The 21,902-nt window shown below is 35.3% G+C and overlaps 1 protein-coding gene across 2 annotated transcripts in view; it reads left to right on the top strand.

Moving 5' to 3' along the window:
* Positions 1-21,093, top strand: part of LOC144962406 (putative thiopurine S-methyltransferase) — a 25,676-nt gene extending 4,583 nt beyond the window's left edge. The window contains exons 1-9 of one of the 2 annotated variants that reach the window (XM_078895318.1): positions 3,903-4,058; positions 6,103-6,251; positions 7,435-7,527; positions 11,516-11,651; positions 13,092-13,144; positions 14,972-15,046; positions 16,432-16,517; positions 17,647-17,709; positions 18,861-21,093. In XM_078895318.1, coding sequence (XP_078751444.1) covers positions 6,148-6,251; positions 7,435-7,527; positions 11,516-11,651; positions 13,092-13,144; positions 14,972-15,046; positions 16,432-16,517; positions 17,647-17,709; positions 18,861-18,958 — 708 coding nt within the window. In that variant the 5' untranslated portion in view covers positions 3,903-4,058; positions 6,103-6,147 and the 3' untranslated portion in view covers positions 18,959-21,093. Of the gene's footprint in view, positions 1-3,902; positions 4,059-6,102; positions 6,252-7,434; positions 7,528-11,515; positions 11,652-13,091; positions 13,145-14,971; positions 15,047-16,431; positions 16,518-17,646; positions 17,710-18,860 lie in introns of those variants that run through there. The other variant, XM_078895317.1, reaches the window with a different exon arrangement.
* The last annotated feature ends 809 nt before the right edge of the window (positions 21,094-21,902 follow it).

The raw sequence follows: 21,902 nt of genomic DNA, 5'->3' as shown, positions 1-21,902 counted from the left end.
CCGATGTATTTTCCTTCCGAATCGAACTTCTCTCATCTAAAAATAGCTTCTATCTTTTTGACACTATGACATAACCTAGTAACTAGTCTCAGTATAAGCTTGCGAAGTCCTGCCTCAGCTAATGACTAAAACTTGGCCAAACTTAGTCCGAAGATGCCGTGAATTTAGTCTGGAATTTGCTTAGCTCAAATGAAATACGATAATTTCAAGTCCTTGACTAAAGTCATAGATAGCGATAGTCCGCATTCATGAAATCTGTTCATGAGCGTTTCAGATCGCATATGTGTCGCCCAATTCCAACCAAGCATAACTCAAAGTAGTGTTCACTTATTTACTATCATAAACGTTTACGCGCCGAGAAACTAAACAGCAAGAAAAGAGCCAGAGGAAATTGAGAAAGTTTTTGAAGATCTGAGAAACACCATCACCAGACTCACTAATAAAACCAAAATCTTCATAGCAGGCGACTTTAATTCTAAAATTGGCAAAAAGCTAGAGGGGGAATCATGCTTAGGAAGATATTCTAAAGGGACAAGAAACGTACAAGGGGAAAAACTGATAGACTTTTGTGAAGAGAAAAAAATATTCATAACAAACACCGCATTATGTCACCCAGCAATACACATAACAATACGGACAGGGCAAATAAAAGACCAAAAGACAAACAACACAAGAACAAGTTACAACCAGAAAGATTGTATTCTGTGTCAAAAAAGACATCACAGGAAACGCTCTATCTGATGTTGGAACATTATTGACAAGTGACCATAAACACGTTTAAACTATTTTGATCTTGGAAATCACAGGCTGTGGCTTAAAACAACAAAGTTTAACTGGAGACGGCCCAGTTTGGCATTGTTATGTAAAATGAATTCAGACTCGTCCGATTTCTGCTGAGCAAAACCTGGGTAAAACCGGAATCGATGGAATCTCAATCGAAAATCCATTACTTAGCAACATCGACACACCTCAAGGAGATAGTTTGAGCCCGATCTTGTTCGTTGTTTACATGGAAAATGCACTGAGAGACGTAAGAAAGCTACCACCTATAGCACAAACTGCATTTGAAAACAAACTTCCATCAGAGATCGCAAATACGGACGACACGACTTCATCAGCCTCGACCAAATTAACATATACAAGGGAAACCTTACACTGAAAACCATAAACTCCTTGTCAACGTGTAGAACACAGACTGAACGATTTTAACAAAGTAAGTAATTAGCTGACAAAAGACGAAGATAGTGGGATTGCTACTTGGAGATAAGGAAGCTATCCAGAAAAGAAAACAACTCTACAATTGACCCTTAACAAATTACAGCAAATATGGATAAGAAAGGACAAAATCAAAATCGCTACAAAGATCTAGCTCTATAAGTCTTAAGTCCCTTGTCAAATCTGTCCTCATTTACAACGGTGAAACATGGGCTATTAATCGATTGAAGAAGAAAAACTCGACACATTCCATAGAAAACAATTAAGAATCTTCCTTAAAATCCGTTAACCTACAAAAATTACAAAAAAATCACTATATAAAAAAACTCTCAACCCAAATATTAGAAATTCGATGGAGACTATTTGGACACGTACTTAGAAGAATCAACAATATTCTCGCAAACAAAACCATGAAAGCACACGTCACACAATCAGGTCAAAACAAATATCGAGGCAGACCAACTATAAACATTCACACAATATGAAACAGATACTTGAAACGCCCAGAGACCCATCCAGAGTTAAGGTCGGAAGAAGATCTTGCAAACCTTCAGTCCCTCGCAAAGGAACAAAGACCCATAGAGAAAATTCGTCTATAGAATTAGAGAAGCTGTCGAAGTGTTCCAGTCGGTTGATTAGGAGGCGGACGGCAATAAGTCAGTAAGTCAGTCATATTTGATGGACGAGTTTTCTGGCCAAATTTTGAATACGTGATATTCCAGAGCACAACAGTTAACTGGTTAAAGGAATTCACAAGTCAATACAATTCTGCCGTGAAGTCCAAGGTTTGAGAGCTTTTGTCAAGATGAGGGTCATTTAAATCGATCGATATTTGAAGGACGAGTTTTCTGGCCAAATTTTCAAAGAAGTGTTTTTCCAAAGTACGACAGTATCAATTACTAGAAAGAGTAAATTCTCTAAGATTATCTATCTATGTGATATCAGTGTTTCGTGAATTCCTGTCAGCCCTTTTCAGTCTCGCCATTTAACAGTCCTAAATCGGGGTAGTTTGAGGTCAATGCTCTATATTTATTTGACCCAATTGCACGGATAACGCATAGATAGATTGAGGCACGTCGTAGCCTAACACTGGCTAATATGTTACGTCACAATACAAAGCGAAGACCACCGAAAGAAAGTGAAAATTGGTCTCTATTTAATACTAAGCCCGATGGGATCATTAATTCCGCACTGCTCGAGTTTTGTTAGCGACAACTAACTTTTCACTGTTTTTTTTTTTTTTTTTTTTTTTTGGTAATTGTATTGTGAAATAACGTTTATGGAAGTGCCAGGCTATGAGTTAACAAGATGACTTATATGGATTTCCATTAGTGATGTAATATTAGATGTGGCGTAATTGAATACTTATCGCGAGTTGCCTTTGTCCCATGTTGGCTTCTCATTATTATCTTTGAGCTCACTTTGCGGCGCTGCACTGCGGCTAACGAATGGGCTATGTCAAACTTTCTTCACGATGGACTCCATTTAAAAAAAAATAGAAATTCCTCTTAGCTTGAATAAAGGGAATTATAGTATTTTCGTGCATTTTAATGGTATATCATAAACGGTACATTTGAGATTTACCACCTCAAAATCGGTATTATATCACCTCGGGGTGAAGCAGGTGCCAAAAGGCGACATACATTAAATTGCAGGTGGGATAACCCATTAATTATGGGCTCATTGTTGTAATGGAAATCTGAAAAAAAAATGATGCAAAATATTGTCCATTTCAACAATGTTAAAATAGGCCCATAATTGCTTTCGGATGTCAAACCTGCATTTATGTACATGAGGGCAAAGGGGCATTTAATACATTTAAAAAAATTTAAAGCAATTATATTAGTCTTAGTCAAGAGAGCGTATGAGCTGTACTTTGTCCACATTTAAAAAACGTTTTTAGACACTCTTTCGACTTCTCTATTGATGATGACTCTCAGATTTTGGCATATTTTTCATATTTCAAAGCAGAGAAACTGATGAGAACGAATATTGTTTTCACTAATTTTATTCAACTGGGGTAGTATTGTGGCAAATATTTAAAAAAAACGATCTATACGCACAATGTCATAATATAATTTAGACTTCATTTTGTTATTAATGATAACAGAGTTCCATTTGCAGCACTTAGCTCGTCACGACAAATAATACCAATTGAGGGGAAATGAGAAATACACACAAAGGGTTAGTTATAAAGCTTACCTAAATTATGATATTTAGGTACAGTGATGATAAAAAGAAATTATTATTATCAACGATGACAATCCATGTTATCAGATCGTAATGAAGTACATGTAACTAGATCTAGTCACAAAGGCAATAAGAAATCACAAGGACAAAAAAAGAGGACGCATTTGCCCTGTTCAGTCCTAATCAGTGTTAGAGATAATGTAACTAATGTAAGGAATTTACCGTAACCAGTTAACTGCCACACTATTGAAAAACTCGTATTTAAAAATTTGGCCAGAAAACTCCTCCCTCAGATAACGATCGATTAAAATGACCCCCATCTAAGCAAAAAAACTCTCAAACCTGGAACCTCGCGACGTCTTCATTAAAGTCCCAGGTTTGAAAGTTTTTGCCAAGATGATGGCGATATAAATCAAAGGACAAGTTTTCTGGCCAAATTATTGTATAAATACGAGTTGCTTTTTCACAATACGGCAATTAACTATTTAAACGTTAAGGGTTCGTTTGTTTTTTCACAGTCCATGATATTTTACTCTGATTACTTGCGTATCAAATGCATTTGCGTTTTGCCAATTTACATTCTAGTCAAAGTGCATAAAGCTCGATTGTAATTAACTGGATAACATCATTATATTATTGTAACACATCAAGAGGTGAGTAAATATCGTTTATTTTGTTATGTCGTGGTATGAGAAGGGCAATTAATGTGAATGATCGATTCAATATGCTGTCGCGATGACTCAGAGCCAAAAAAAAAAATAATATAAAATAAAAATAACAACATAAAAACTAAAAAACTTAACCTTTTACATAGCGCAATATCTACTAAATGTGTTCAAGGTAGTTCACAAAGTGTCCCTAGAACAGCAACACTTGACATGTAGGACTAGACATAATGCCTGTTAGATCTTACAATTTTTTTCAAACATAGGCAACGCTGTTAACGGTCAAGTACTCATTTTACACCAGAATAGGGTGAGAGAATGTGAGTACATAACCTTTTTGAAAGACTCGACTATGCAACGCTCAGAGCGGGTATCAAACCCAAGACCATCCGGTTCTAAGGCAAACAACAAGCCCACATAAAAACTTTAAATATTTTTGCAGCGTTATAATGGAATAGATAGGAATCTACAGTTTAAAATATGATTTTGAGCTAATGATAATGTACGTATATGATAATTACTATGTCTGTGTGTGTCGCCACGATCGATGTAGTCTTTTCTTTTTTAATATTAAAAACAAAATATTTTTCTCCATTTCTACTCATATCATTTCATATATATACATTTCTTTCTCCTTCTCTTTCGATTCATATTTGTTAACCTGTCAATTTGATGTATCCTTACAGTGTGTTTAATGGCCAAATGGTCTATTTAACCTTTGATTGTTATATCATATTATCATATCACTCTCCTTCATAACTCATTCAAATAATATTATTCTAATTATTCTTCAAATTTTTACTTTTAACAGGTTAACTGCTTTACTCTGAAAAAAAAACACGCAGGCTATTTAAGAATTTGGCCTAAAGCACGGCCTCCAAATATTGAGTGATTGGCAAACAATCTCAAACCTTGGACTTCACAAAGTCTTCCTGTCAAATTTTTAAGTACGAGTTTCTCCGGGGCACGGCTGTTAAATAAATAAATAAAAGAAATAAAGTTTCATGTATTCAACCCATAATATGGGAAATTTGTCTTTAGGGTCTATTTCAAGGGAAGACTGGAATAACCCAGGCCCCAGCCACAATGAATCGCCGCAAATTGAGCTAGAGTGGCTTGTTCAAGGCCACACATCGCAACGACGGGTGATCGAACTCGGTACCTTTCTGGGACGAGGCAAAGACCGTACCGCTGAGCCACGCTGCCCCAGTTAACTTGTTACTCAACATGTGCTTCATCTACACTTATATTATAGCATTGATACTGCAGTGAAGATCACATGCTTATTTTGACAAAAATCTTTGGCTCAGCTTTAACGACAAAATTCTGATTCTGTCATTATAGATAGTATACGCTTGACGTAGAAGCTCATAACATTGCCATCCGGAAGTATAGTGGACCAACACACAAAACTCTGTGTAACCATGAACCTATATAGTCTGATTAATACAGTTTAGTGAGAATTACTCATAAACAAAGACCTGTGTGAGGCAACTTCGATCTATCTATACGTGTCTTAATCCTTTGGTGAAAAGATACGAATTTTTAATTTTTAGAGATGCTTGCTGAGCAGGGTAATTTATAATTTATCCGATAGACAGCCGAGCCACGCAGCGATGCTAATAAACGTTAATGGTATCCTTCAGATAACTGTTTACGCAGTGGATCTTTCGTGGATAACTGTAATAATCGTCAAAATCATCATCATCATCATCATCATCATCATCATCATCATCATCATCATCATCATTATCATCATCATTTGTCCAAGTCGTCATAAAATCATCCTAATGTATCATCGCCACCAGCACAATTCATCACCATCTCCATTAGTACCATCACCACCATCACCACCACCATCACCACCATCACCATTAGCACTATCACCACCATCATCATCACCACCATCACCACTAAAACCACCATCACCATTCCCACCATCACCACCATCATCACCACCATCACTATTAGCATCACCACCATCGTCACCATCATCAACACCACCACCACCGATACTCTTTTTCTTTCAAAGGTGCAAGTCGATATCAAGACCGGACCGACTTTTAATTTAGTCAATATGTCTGAAGTATGCAGAAGTCCAAAGAACGAAGGGACAATCCAGTATTGGAAAGGAAAATGGGATGCTCGTAGATGCTCATTCCACGAACATGAAGTCAATAGGTAGGTGTAGATGTGAAATGGTACATTACACGTATACGTCATATAAACATATATAGCCTCAAAGTACTCCTATTGACGCACACATATTGACGCACATATATTTTGAAGGTCTGTTAACCGGACGCAATTGTGGGCCCGTTTTAGCATTGTTGTGATGGATAATATTTTGCATTGGTTTGAGAGTATTTCCATTACAACAATAAGGCCTAAAAGGACATAACAATTTGGGTAAGTACATCTTGGCTCCTATGTAGAGGTAAACCAAATGCCGAAATGCTATAAAGTTTAAAATTACAAGAAAATGTGAAATTTTAATTTTTATCAGTTTAAGAACAAAAAGTAAATTATTGAGATCAGAGGAACGTCCTTCTTCCTATATTCAAAAATCGTTGATCAATCCTCTGAAGAGACAGGGTTTTGATCGTCGTGATAATTTGATGCGCAATGTAGCTCTGATGTAGACATCAGAGGACTGATCAACGGAGTGGCAAAAACGCTGCCTAGCCCAGAGGTTTGATCAAGGGACCATCGATGTGTTAGTTATCTCTCATCAAAATAATTATTAACGCTCTTATTTTTGACAATAAATTTGATTTTTAAAAATCTAAACTACCCTTCCCTATACCGTATTCAAGCGATTGGTCACATTTACTTGAAGCCGGGTGAAGTATTCATGGCATGATAAGAAAACTGTCTACCACTGATAAAAAGCTGAGCTGTTTCTTTGAAGTCTTGGGATTAAGAAGTTTTTATTTGTATTAAACAACTACCTCAAAATGGCCACTCCAATGGCTCAATTGATAATAAATGTGAAAGAAAGGTTACGCGTAAATCTGTGTGTGTGTTATTACGATTTATTAGTCGGCAGAGCAGTGAGTGTTTTATCTAAACGCAGTTGATAGTTATCAAAATTTAGGCTTCATCGTATTCTATGTAGTAAATGAAGTAATAGTCTTTTGAAAATAGAACGAATTATTTTTAGTGGATGACGATATCGGCAACAAGATCACACTCGAATTATGGACTCATTTTTGTTTTACTGGAATTTTTTTTTTTTAAATGACGCAAACTATTGTTCACCACAAGAATGTTAAACTATGCCCATAATCGTGTTCGGATGTCAGACCTGCATTTATGTACACGTTGTTAACACTAAATACTTTTGTGTTTTTTTTAATTTCAGGATACTACAGGAACAGATGCAACTGTTGAATGCCAAAAACAACATACAAAAAATATGTGTACCTCTGTGTGGCAAATCTTTGGATATGGCATGGTAAGAACTAAAACATATTGAATTACCCGCTCGTCATTTTTAGATGTCGTCACCTAAGCATTCCATAAAGGAATATCGATAATCCATCAAATAAACGTCTGATTTCAACAGGAATTACCCATGTTGTCGAAAGTGAGCAAATCGGGGGGTTAATAATAATCTTGCCCAAGGGAAAACGAAACGAAAGTTCCCGAGCGGGACTCGAATCCAGGAGGTCATGGGTTAAGGCGTAATAACCTAATCACTATTAAAAAGAAAAACATTCAAAAAATGCGTCATCAATAAATGGTCCAACATTTTACAATATTTGATTCACATTTAAATTATCACTATCTATATTGTTTTTCACACCTCGGATAGAAGAGTCCCGATATCTCAGTTGGTAGAGCACTCACTTCACACGCAAAGGGACCGGGTGCAGTCGAGATTCTTTTCTTACCTCCCTGTCCGTCCAACACTGCCGTACTCTGGAAAACCCCGTATTTAAAAATTTGGTCAGGTAACTCGTCCTTCAAATATCGATTGATTGAAATCACTCTCATCTTGAGGAAGTCCCAGGTTTGAGAATTTTTGCCAAGATGAGGGTCATTTATATCGATCGATATTTGAAGGACGAGTTTTCTGGCCAAATGTTTAAATATGGGATTTTTCCAGAGTACGGCAGAGCAGTGATTGGGTAGGGATTGTGTTAGATCTGGTGATAGACTTGCGTTTTATCAAAAGGGTAGCAAGCAATTGTTATTGTCCGTTTCACGCTAGGGAATTCGGCATAAACTACGGCTCCTTAGGCCCAATGGCTCTGAAGGACTACTTCTTTTGATATTGCTCATTGTCTTTGAGAAATCTAACCATTTCTGAATCTTCCCAGTTTCTGACTTGCCTTTATTAGCGATAAGATTATAATAGTGATAATTAGAAGAAGAAAAAAACCTCTACATTTTCGATATTAAACTAATCGAAGCATGTTTGATCTTTCCACAATACATAATATATATTATACTGAATCTGTATTAACTCATTAAAGTTACATACATGGAAGTTGTATATAGCAAATTAACAAATTAAGGAGCAGGCACCGGTGTAAGATAAAGAACTGAACAAGTGTGTATGAAAAGTGCCGGACAAGATCGAGGTCGACTGATTTTTTGGGATGTTTCTTTTTCTTGCGTTTTTCTTTCTTGCTTTGTCGGGCACCTTTCATATACACTTGTTCAGTTCTTTATTTGAAATAGGTATATATCCCAAAGATAATGACGCGACAAAGACTTTGGATGAAAATTTAACAGTTTAAAATCTGTGTACTCTGCTCCCTAATTTCCCGTTTTGAGTGGCGTTATAAGTCGCGGGCACGAAAAAGATTAATATTGTATATAGACCTAGACAATTAAAAATATATCTAAATCTCAAAAATTATAAAATAAAGTAGTCTGGTTTCGAATGTAAAAGACACACACAAACACACACACACACACACACACACACACACACACACATAATTACTATTTTATTAATATAGATGTAATGGTAAGATGGAAACAGTTATTTCTTGGTGTTGCTGGTAAGAACCTTGATGAACTTATCTTCGATATTGGAGTAGACTTGCCCTAATTTAATGCTTTTCTCGAGCACATGGAAATGTTATATTGATCGTGCCCATTCGCTTTACAGTAAAATACAGTCTGCTGAACCATTTTGATTTAATGTACCTTCGTATAGATAGTATGAAGTTGACGTCACTCAGGTCTTTGTTATTTCTTTTTTTTTTTTTTTTGCCATACACGCGTTTATGAGTACTTCTAACTAAACGATATTAACCAGACTATAAACGTTCAAGGTTACACATAGGTTTTTGTGTTGGTCCGTTTAACTTCCGGATGGCAATGTTGTGAGCTTCTTAGCCAAGAGCATACTATCTGCACGTCGTCAAGTGAGTTTCTCTTCTCTTCTGAACCAATCAGATACATCAAGATGAAAAACACTTGTTACCCCATGACGTCATTAAAGGTTGTATGCGAGCAGCGTTGACGTTTTGGTAATGTGCCATATTCATGCCAAATTCTAATGAGATTAATAATTGGGTTTGAGTTGGGGGTTACTTTTTTTAAAAAAAGGGGTGGGGGGCATTTTGTTTAAATTAGCTAATTTTACCAATTCAATAGAAAAATACTAAAATATTGCACAATATGTAACTTTCACCCCTAAACTAGTTAGGCGAGGTAAAATTTTCATGTCTGTGTGAGAAGAAAATAGACCGTCTATATATTTATTTCTACTTTTATATTATGCATTTTGATAGTAAAAGTGATATCTAAAAAAACAAATTGAAATAGAAACTGATACGAACAAAGTTGGCACATTAAGAAAAATAAAAATATCTAAACATTGCAAAACTTGTCTACTCAAAGTAGAACGAATCACTGGCTATGAAACAACGAGATTCTGGCCTTCAACTAGAAGTGATCGCAATGGAGATGATCTATATAACCTTTCCATGTGCTCGAGGCTAGGACTTCATATAGATGTCGCTGGCTCGAGGTCATTGGTCACATTGCAAAGTGTGCTCAAAATGACCCATATAGTGAAAAGTTTTCACAGTTTGAGAGTATCTAACATCATTATTGGTCATTTTGTTCAGTTTGACTCACTGGTATGTTTATAACTTTCATAAACAAAGCAGCGTGTTCATTGATTGAGAAATGTCCAATCGTTGTACTACAACAAATCATGTGACCGATGACTAGATTGGACAAAAGCATGAATATAGATCGCTCACATTCATCAATAACATTCATCATTTATATTCATGCTCATCAAATAACGTGAGAAAGGCTAACTACACTACGTATCACGACACAAAAAAATTTAACCCATAGCCCCGAATTGGTGTTATCCGGGCTGGAAGCAGCCCTCGCGAGGTCCCAGGTTTGAGGGTTTTTGCCATGATGAGAGTCATTAAAATAGATCGACATTTGAAGAACGAGTATTCTTACCAAACTTGACCAAGCTCAGCGGTACGGTCTTTGTTTCATATCCGAAAGGTACCGAGTTCGACCACCCGCCGCTGCGCTACGTGGCCTTGAGCAAGTCACCTCGCCTTAGCTCAATTTGAGGCGCTGCACTGCGGCTGCCGCCTGGATTATTCCAGTCTTCCCTTGGAAGAGATCCGAGAGACAAATTTCCCCTATGAGATAAATAACGGGAATTTTATTTATTATTATTTTTTAAACGGATTAAATAAAGGAGACAACTGATCACAATGATAAGAACGTTTTAAAAATGTGCTAAAAGAAGATATTCTTTTTACATCTTCCAGTCGTGTATAATGATCAGTCGATCAACATCTCAACAACACAAATAATCATTGTATGCCAATCATTGATCACAGAAATATCCCCCAAAATTCAACTTCACCGTCCAATCATTAATCAGCTTTATCTACTAGAAGACCCCCCCCCCCCCCCCCCCCCCCCCACCTCCCAACTATTTTATTTCAGAATTATTTCGGACACCCCCCATTTAAGTTCGACCAAAGTGCTCACCCCCCCCCCCCTCCATATTTTACTAACCAACCCCCCCCCCCTCCCCCTCCCCTTTTGATTTGATACATCAGTGTGTCGGTTGATTTGAACTGAAATCGTAATTAAACGAAACTTGTAATCATCTATTGTACGGCTATGCGTCTTGTGGTATGACACTCGGTTTTCGGATCGGAATGTCCTGGTTTCGAGCCTCGCTCGGCACATAGTTGAGTCCCTGGGAAACACTCTTTATTCACATTCTCTCACCGTACTCTGGTGTAAAATGAGTACTTGGCCGTCAACAGCGTTGTCTCTGTCGAAAAAAAAAATGTAATATCGCCTTACAGGCGTCACGTCTCGTTCTACATGTTAAGTGTTGCTGTTGGTCACGGACCCTTTGTAAAGCGCTTTGAGCATATTTAGTGGATAATGCTCTATATAAAATCTCATTTTTAAATTTTTAAATCCAGGATGATTGATCAAGGCTACTATGTTGTAGGAATCGATGTAGCGAGACAAGCTGTGGAAGAGTTTTTCACAGACCGTGGTTTGGAATGGACAGAAACGGAAGCGACATCAATGGGGCGTGGATGTCAATTATTGCAGGTGATGTTTCTTTACTGGCATATCATGGCTTAGTATAATATATCACGTATTGTATCGTATCTCTTTATAAGAAGTCACTAAAATCAGAAATGTTAAAATACAGTTTAATTGCATTTATTCTTATGAGGGTTTACACAAAAAAAAAATCTTTTGAGGTTCTCGAAAGATCTGTGAGAGACAGACGTATACTTATTTACATTCTGATAACCCAAATTGTTTTGAACTCATTGATGTAATGGAAATACTTTCAAACTAAAACAAAATATTCACCATTACAACGATGTTAAATCAAGCCTCAAACTGAGTTCGGCTATGAGATATTTAAAAAAAAAATAAAATAAAAAAATAATAAAATATATATATATATATATATATATATATATAGGTTGTGACCCTCTGCCTCAATATTGTAATTATATCGGAATGAATATTAGATGAAAAATAACCTACAAAAAAAAAATTAAAAATTAAAAAGAGTCTAAAGAAAAAAAAAATAAGACTTGGATTCAGTATTTATATTTGATTTATAAACATGGATAGAATTTCTCACAGTGAAAATATACATTCCCTTTTTAATCTCTCGTTCTCCCCTTCAGCATAATATTATTGTTACAATGTAATGAATCACTATTGGTAAGTAATTCAACAACAGTCATGGGAGTTTGGCTTGTCCAAATGGGAATGGGTCGTGGGATTTATTTTAATTTTGTCGGAAAGTAATAATGGCAAGCAATAGGGAGCTGAAGTGTTATGCCAAAAAAATGTTCCTATCCAACTGGAAGTGTAAAACTACTCTTCCAGAGGTCTGCCTTCATACCTTAGGGTGATGGCATCGTATAATTTTCTAGTCTAAATAGATGCTGGTCGTCAATAAAGATTATCCATCCTCGCGATCGCTCTTATAGGTCTCGTCATCCTTAAAATCTGCCAGTACATCCTGCTACTAAAATAGTTATGCCACCTAATGATTAAATAACCAATTCATTTTTAGTCCTCTGAAGGACTGGTTACAAAAACACTTGCAAGGAGTTTTGAACCGAAAAAGAATAAGGTGTGCCGTCATGACTTTTCTTCCCTATTTTTGCATTCCTTTTTATAGTGCAGAAACTACTAAACTCCTCCGCCATGTTATGGCTCTGATAAACCACTTTTCTTCTTCTTCTTCTTCTTCTTCTTCTTCTTCTTCTTCTTCTTCTTCTTCTTCTTCTTCTTCTTCTTCTTCTTCTTCTTCTTCTTCTTCTTCTTCTTCTTCTTCTTCTTCTTCTTCTTCTTCTTCTTCTTCAACTTCTTCTTTCTCCTCCTCCTCCTCTCCTTCAAAAGTATTACAACTAATTGACATTCTACCACTTATTTTGCCAAGATAAAAACATTGACCGCTGAACATTGTGTGTGGATTTTTCATTGTACATACCATAATCATAATTTTGTTTTGCACCACAGAATACAGAGAGAAACATCAGACTGTACCGTGGGGATATTAATCTCTTCAACAGGTATTGTTTGATTCAGATAATATTTTATCACTTTTTTTCAAGAAAACAAGGTTGTATTTTATTTTTCAGAATGATTATTCATATTATCATTTATCAGCTTAATCAGAATGAAGATTCATATTATGTTTTATCACCTTTCTCAGAATGAAAGTTGATATTATATTTTATCAACGTTTTCTGAATAAAAATTCAAATTATATTTTACCATCTGTTTCAGAATGAAATTTATTCTTTAAAATAATATTACCAGAAAAAACTTCAACTTTACAGTTTCTAATCAAAACGTATTCATTTTTTCAATGTGCCCGGTCCAGATTTTGAATTGTCAGTCTCATTATTAGGTATCATTAGCATCAATATCGGTTTTAGAAGACATGGCATCCGCTGTTATAAATCTCTATTGCACGCCAAGTAGACGGTCTTCCATAACTTTTGGTCTCAATAATATTATATTTCGCTCATGATGTGGCAATAAACGAAATAACTCATAGCTCGATGTGATCCGCGGACTAAAGAGAAGCTACTGATATCATAATACAGCAAATTAAAAGGATATATTATATCTCTCTGCTCACTTGGGCACTCTTGCCTGACTTGTATAAGGTTCCGAATTTCCAGGTCCCAATCCTGGTTGTGGCCTTGGTCATCAGATGAGTAGGTGTACTCGCTTCCAAAGGCTTTCACCAGTCCACGTCATGTGGCCCCAAAATGGACATATATACCCAAGCAAAATGAATGCATCAAAGCAAAAAAAGAAAAGTCATGTAATTTTGATGAGCCAGGGGTTGTATGGAACAAACATTCTTTTAGAATCCTGAGTTATCACTCTGCAAAAACAATAGTATTTGAGGACAAAATATTGAATAATGTCTGAAACTTATAATTTATAATTGAGCGTTATATAGCGCAATATCCACTAAATGTGCTCAAAGCGCCTTACATGGGGTCCCTGGTCAACAGCAACATTTAACACGACGTGTGTGTGTGTGTGTGTGTGTATGTGTGTGTGAATTTCAGTGTGTGCATTTACAATTCTGGTGATTGTACAAAAACAATTGTTATGAATAAACATTTTTGTTATGCTCTGGGCATTGTGTAGTTAGTACTGAACACCACAGACGACATCGTCAAAGTTTTTGTTCTTTTTCTATTGAAGTCAGAAAATGTTGTTGGGAGTTGTTGTTGTTGTTGTTACTACTACTAGTATTATTATTATTATTATTATTATTATTATTATTATTATTATTATTATTATTATTATTATTATTGTTATTATTCTTATTCTTCTTCTTATTATTATTATCATTATTATTATTATTCTTAATTTTACTATTATTATTATTATTATTATTATTATTATTATTATTATTATTATTATTATTATTATTATTATTATTATTATTATTATTATTATTATTATTATTATTATTATTATTATTACTATTATTATAATTATTAATTTTCTTCTTCTTCTTCTTCTTCTTCTTCTTCTTTCTTCTTATTATTATTATTATTATTATTATTATTATTATTATTATTATAGTAGTAGTAGTAGTAGTAGTAGTAGTAGTAGTAGTAGTAGTAGTAGTAGTAGTAGTAGTAGTAGTAGTAGTAGTATTTGTTTTTTTATTTTTATTTTTTAAAATTATTATTATTATTATTATTATCATTATTATTACTGTTATTATTATTATTATTATTATTATTATTATTATTATTATTATTATTATTATTATTATTATTATTATTATTATTATTATTATTATTATTATTATTATATAATTATAATTATTAATTACTTATAGAATACGATTCTACAATCTACAGTACTGTTGAAGGCCAATTTGATTTTATCTGGGATAGAGCTGCAATGATTGCCATCAATCGAAACGCTGTCAAGAGGTAAGAATGAATCATTAATGCCCCCCCCCCCCACCAAATGCATGTTGTAGATAGATAACAATGAGGAAATACAAATATAATAAATTTGATCCTAAATAAATCTGAGAATATGTGCAAGTCTAAATGTTAAACCAATTTTTTTTTTATTTATGGGTGAAATGATGACAATCTAGCAAAATTATTGTATCTACAGCTTTTTAAACTATGGAAATACTCTGGACCATGCCAATGCTTTTTCTACACTTATTTACAACCTTTTAGAAACTGTTTCTAATATTCTATTGGTGCTAGACCTTGTAGTTTTTTAAAGCATTTTTCTCATCATTCAAATAAGAGACACTACTAATGAGAATCCTTTTTTTCTTAGTTTTTCTAAGAAATTTAGTATTGGACAATTTTGTGGCGAATGTTACGAAAATGATCGCTTGACACAGACTCTCTCTCTCACAAACACACACACATACACACACAAACACACACACACACACACACACATATATATATATATATATATATATATATTTATTTTATATATATATATATATATAACAACTAATTAATGAGCATTTTTTGTAATTTTTTATCATAACTTATTATTACGATTGGCTTTTATCTGTAAGACATTGTTTTCGATCATCAAGTTTAATAAATGTATATATAGTGAGTGATCGGCGATTTAAGCCAACTTAACTCCAATGTCAAGTCCCAAAACCTCTCTTTCCCCTTCTTAATGCATTTAATAATGGATCGTCTCCCTTCAAAATATCACGAAAAGAATAAACAGTCAATGATGAAATAAGTGTGATGTCAAAATAATCGTTCAAATATCCTTGAAATTTGAAAACCAGTCCTTGCTGCGGACTAGATTCATACCTTACGCAACTTATAATCTATTTTCAAGGGGATTACATCTTATTTTCAAGCCTAAATAAATGCTGATCGTCAATAAAGGTCATCCATCTTCGATCATTTACTCCCCGGAATCATAAGAATCTGCGTATACATCTTGATACTAAAATAAGTTGTGCTACTAATATGTCATGATTCACATGTAAATATATTAGTTATTGGTCCTCCGAAGGACTGGTTACACGTTTCCAAACAGTTTTTAACCGGAAATGAGGAAGTTGTGACGTAAAGACTTCTGTAGACCCTATCGTGATAATTATAGACATTATCATAATGATTATCGATAAAGGAAATTTATGCACAACTTTTTTCCCTCTCATTTTTTCCAGTGAAGAAAACCAAATGTATGCTTGGCCTTGGGGAGAAAAGAACATCGTGAATACTTAGTAATGTTTTGATAATATTGAATTATTCATTATCAATAATTGGATAAAATTAAGAGAATAAAGACATCATTTTCTGTTATTTTTTTCCAGCTACGCGTGTGTAATGAAAAGTCTTCTCCGCCCCGGAGGATCGATGCTCATCGAGGCTCTTGAATCTGTCGTGTACATTGAAGATGGTATCTAATCATATTTTTATTACAAAGACGGCTTTGTCATTTTAAACATAATTCTTCTTACTTAAAGTCATCTTAAACATTAAGTCCTTTCCTCAATAACTTCCACGAGTGAAATTATCCAACAAACCTACATAATCAGTAATTCTCTTTCCACTCTCTTTGCTCTCTCTCTCTCTCTCTCTCTCTCTCTCTCTTACTCTCTCTCTCTCTCTCTCTCCCTCTCTTTCTCTCTCTCGTCCTTTCTCTCTCCCTCTCTATCTATTTATCTATCTATCTATCAATCTATCTATCTATCTATCTATCTATCTATCTATCTATCTATCTATCTATCTATCTATCTATCTATCTATCTATCTATCTATCTATCTATCTCTCCTTTCCTCCCTAATTCGGGCTTTTAACTTTTATGTAGAGGATATCCACTAAATGTGCTCAAAGCACCTTTGAAGGAATCCCCACCCATCAACACCTAACATTTAGGACGAGCAGTGACACCTGTTAGGCGATATTACAATTTTTCCATCAGATACAATGCTGATAAAAGCCAGATTCTCATTTTACACGCGAATCCGGCGAGGCGATGTGAGTACACAGTCTTTTCCCAGTACTCAACTATACGCCGCTCAAAGGGGGATATTGCGTTGTATAAAAGCTCAATTGTTGTTGTGTTAAGCAAAATTGGATAAGAGGGTACCATAAGAGTGAGTCTGCGTTAGTCGACGCTACGGCCCTTTGATCTCAGTAACAGCAGCCCGACGCAAAGTATTTCCACAAGCACATGAAATGTTATAAAATTATGCAGGTGGGGTTGTGAGAAAGTTATGTATTGTTTTGAATCACTTGTAAAGCAATATGAGCACGTTTAGTGGATATTGCACTATATACAGGCTCAAGTTTTTTATTTTGAAGTCTTAGAATTATTAAGCTTCAGGCAGCCTACTTGCCGTGTATTGTATAAATGTGCATAAATATTTTTTCAATCTGTACGTCTCGACCAAATCTTTTGATAATTTATGTCTTGTTGAGTAATGTGCACAGCGTTTGTTTTATCTATTTTATTGGTTGTCAGTCGTATTATCCTTCCTGCATCGTTGATTTATTTATTACTTACACGAATCATTTACTTCAGATGCAGCAGTCTTCCAACCACCCCCATTCAACATGCATGAGGAAGAATTAAAATCACTCTTTGGTAAGTCTGAAAGGCAATTGTCAGAAGGCCGCCATATTTAATGAATACCAATAATGCCTAGGACAGAAGCTTCCATTTAATTTACAAATACATATGATGTGAACGTTTCGGGTTTCCTCTTTGTCGACATAACAGAAAGAAAGTGATCCAAAGGAGGAATGAGAGAAGGAAGGAAGGCTTTGTTTGTTATCATAATAAATCATCAGCATCCATTATCATCATCATCATCATCATCATCATCATCATCATCATCATCATCATTATTTATCATCATCATCACCATCATTATCATCATCACCATCATCACCATTATCAAGTCATTTAGTAATTGTCTGTTAATATTAAAATACCTTAAGTAATCGAATTAATCGAAACGTAATTGGTATAGACAATTATTAATCTTGCTACATGATAATACAGACCGTAAATTTTGACGCTACACGTTGTCAAATTTCGACCCCCCCCCCCCACCCCCCCTTTTTTTTCACTTGATTATCACGATAATGTTTGTACTTTGCCACCCCCCTCGCCCTCCCTCCCCCCTTTCTACTACCCTTCTACTCCTTTAAAAGGAAAGATTAAATTCTTTGATAAATAATTATGACCTAAAATTGTAAACACTAAACACTTCATTATTTAGAAAGAAAAAAAAAGTAAGTGGTTGATAAGATGATAAATTGTCTTACGCAATTGGATTCAATAGTCGTACCGTCGCTTCCTTCCTAATGACGTATGGTAACTTAGTAACACTGGCTCTAAACTATCGGAACAATGGCGGACGCCGTATGAAATATTTCTCCGGCGAGCTTAAAAGCGTATCCAGAGGAAAAAAAACCCATCAATTTGATCATGTTTTGACTTTTACACATTCTGATCACAAGGCATATGAAAAGGGAATGAAAAGTTCTCGCCAGCATGAAGAATAAAAAGTAAAGATTTTCTTTGTTTAGAACCAAGATGGCCGCCGTTGCCAGGCGCGTGACATCAGACTACTTAATCCAGCCAGAAAACCAGTCCTTCAAAAAAAAAAAGAACGATTTAAATGACTCTCATCTTGTCAAAAGCTCTCAAACACGGGACTTCGCGAAGTTAACTGGTTAAATACATCCTTCATAATCTATTGAACAATGTCAATCTACTTTATTTTCCAGAGCCGGAGTGCACGGTTGATTTTGTGGAGAAAGAAATTCAATTACTGAATGGAAAATCGTATAGCTATATGTATTATTTAATTACTAAGACTCCATGAGAGAATGAATCAATGCTTGATATAAAATTATTGGATTGTATATCATTAAACTATCATTGATGTTTTATTGACATGATAAAGTATCTATTTATTTATGCATAGATGTGAGGATAAATGAATGAATGATTTTATATGCATTTGTATTGAAAGCGATGTAATTAGATAAGTCATTTTCCCATTCTACTTTTATAAAATGAAAGTTTGTTTTATCCTAAACAAAATGGTGTTTGACATTATGGAAATTGATGGAAAACATGAAAATACAAATGTACATAGAATGCTTAAATTATTTACAATAGCAGAATTATCAATATCGAATGTGTCCATCTCTGGCATTAATTACGTGCCTGATTCGTCTTTTCAATGATTGGGTGTGATGAGGGATTTGTTTGGGGCGATATCATAACATAACATAACATATGGTATAGGGAAAAATAGGATAAAATCCTTTGAATGCCCTTAATATTAATAGTAATGCCATAAATCTATTGATTAAAGATTACAATAATGATACACGTGTTAAAGATAGTATTTCAACTTAAATGTACGCATATATATGTGGTGTACAAACATATATCTTTAACCGTGACATGCACACACACACACACACACACACACACACACACACACACACATCGTTCCATTCCTCTTTCCACTACCTACGTGAGTTTTGCAATGTTCTGGGTGTTTCTTTACCTGACCTTGAAACGGAAGACGTCCCAAATGGGATCGATAGGAGGAGAAAGATCAAACGACCTCACAGATCAAGGTAGAACTTTCAAGGTCTGCTCATAAATAGAGAGTCCCGTCAAGCGACTGCTGTGGTCTTGCATTGTCATAGTCATGGTGACTTGACTTACTTGACTTAGATGCCTTTCGCGTCTCGACCGAAAGATCGGGTCGCCTTGGCTGTTTCCAGTATTTCCTGTGTGAGGTGTCTCCAATATGCCGGTCCTCTGCTAGGGTTCTCAGATTTTCAAGGTCCCCTGACGTTATGAGACTAATGCTTTGTCCAAGTGTTGTGAGGTTTTTGTTTAGGATCACGGGGAGTGTTGTGATCGGTCTTCCTCTGAAAAGGTTCCCGTGTTTTTGGAAGTATCCCGACATGGCTTGGTTTGCTGGTATGGTTTTGTCCCTGCGTAGTATGTGACCGAAAAGTTGCCATCGTTGTTGTAAAATGTCAAGGGAGATTGGTCTTTCTTTTGTGATCTTATAGAGTGATTCATTTGAGATCTTTTTGGGGTATTTGATGTCCAGTACCCTTCTTAGCTGTGTGCGATGGAAGGCATCCAGATGTTCTTCTTCGGATTTTGTCAACGCCCAAGTGCCGCAGTTATACAGAAGTACCGGTTTTACAAGAGCATGGTACAGTTTCAGTTTGGTTTTTCTCTTTATTTTGTCACCTCTAATCCATACATTGGTGAGTTTACTGAGTGCGGCGTTTGATAGCTGTTTTCTTCTTTGTACATCCTCGGTGTCTCCAATTAGTGAGCCGACTTTCTTTGTTCTTTTCCATTCCTCTTTGTTCCTCGATATTGTTGTAAATTCGGTTTTATTGGCATTGACTTGGAGGTTATATTTCATGAGGGTATTTTGTATGATGTCTATATTTGGATATATGTCATGGTGGATTACTGTTAATTCATTATGGCGCCCAATTGTTATCATCACGTGAGCATGCAAAACGTCATTTAAAGAATCGTTCTGCTTTGATGGTTGCATTGACAACTATGAGATCTGTCTTCCTCTCAGCTCCTATCCTCCCCCGACAAATGGTTAAACCTCGACAACGATTTCTATATTATTGCAACGTGTCTTTGTAGGTCGCAATATCTTTATTATGTTATCACTATATGAAATGTTAAAGTAACTCTCGTCCGAAAACATATTATTATTATTATTATTATTATTATTATTATTATTATTATTATTATTATTATTATTATTATTATTATTATTATCATTATTATTATTATTATTATTATTATTATTATTATTTATTATTATTGGTTCCATTCTGAGGTGCAAGAAGATATGAGAATTTATGATCTTATTCATTATCTCGGTGATTTTAATTTACTTACAACTCCTGAATTTCATGTAATTGTTGAAAAATAAAGTTGTGTAAAATAGTCTCTTGTTTGTCTTCGTTTATTTTAATGTGGAAATATGTTCGGAGTTTGTGTGTGTAAGGGGGGGGGGGGGGGGGGGGGGGGGGGGGGGGGGGGGGGGGGGGGGGGAGGGGGGGGCGTTTACCGATAGTGCAATTGGTAAAGCAGTATTGACTGACACATAAACCATCTGGTTGTTGAGGTACTACACGTAGATACGTCTCTTCGGCGCCATTTATTTCTGTTTTCTGCCTTGAGGATGAGAGTGAGACTGACCATTTTTGTACACTTTTTAATGTCGTTCATCAGTTCTTGTTTTACCGCCTTTTTTCTTCTCCTTTCTTCCTGTGTATCCTGTAATATTGGTTATGTAGTCATGTCGTGTCTCATGACCAAATCACGAGAGCTTTCCATTTTCAGGATGACAAGTAGATCATCCAGTGTTCTGAATTCATCGAGCACATAACTATTTATTTATTTTGTGATCTGTCATTGAAATGCCGAGGAGCTTTGTGACATTTCTATTAAAAGACCTGTATCATATTTGTTTGTTTTTGTTTGTTTTACGGCGCTTGCAAAACCTTTAGGTTATATCAGCGCCAGTTAAAAGGAAGAAAATGGATAGTAAAAAGTTCTAGAATTACAATTAAAACACCCAAGAGAACGTAAGACAAAGGGGAACTGGGAACAAATGGGGATCAGATGTAGATTCCAAGTGCATACCACCAATGTACTTAGTTTGAGATCACCTATAAGTCTCATCCGGATATAAGCACAAAATCCAACAAAGAGGAATACACTCAAATGCTTACATTATACATAATCAAAAATAA

The sequence above is a fragment of the Berghia stephanieae genome, chromosome 1 (assembly GCF_034508935.2).
Source record: "Berghia stephanieae isolate SIO BIC M18660-M18661 chromosome 1, UCSD_Bste_1.3, whole genome shotgun sequence".
Taxonomy (NCBI): domain Eukaryota; kingdom Metazoa; phylum Mollusca; class Gastropoda; order Nudibranchia; family Aeolidiidae; genus Berghia; species Berghia stephanieae.
Note: the sequence above shows the minus strand (reverse complement) of the source record. Positions and strands in the feature narration are given on the sequence as shown.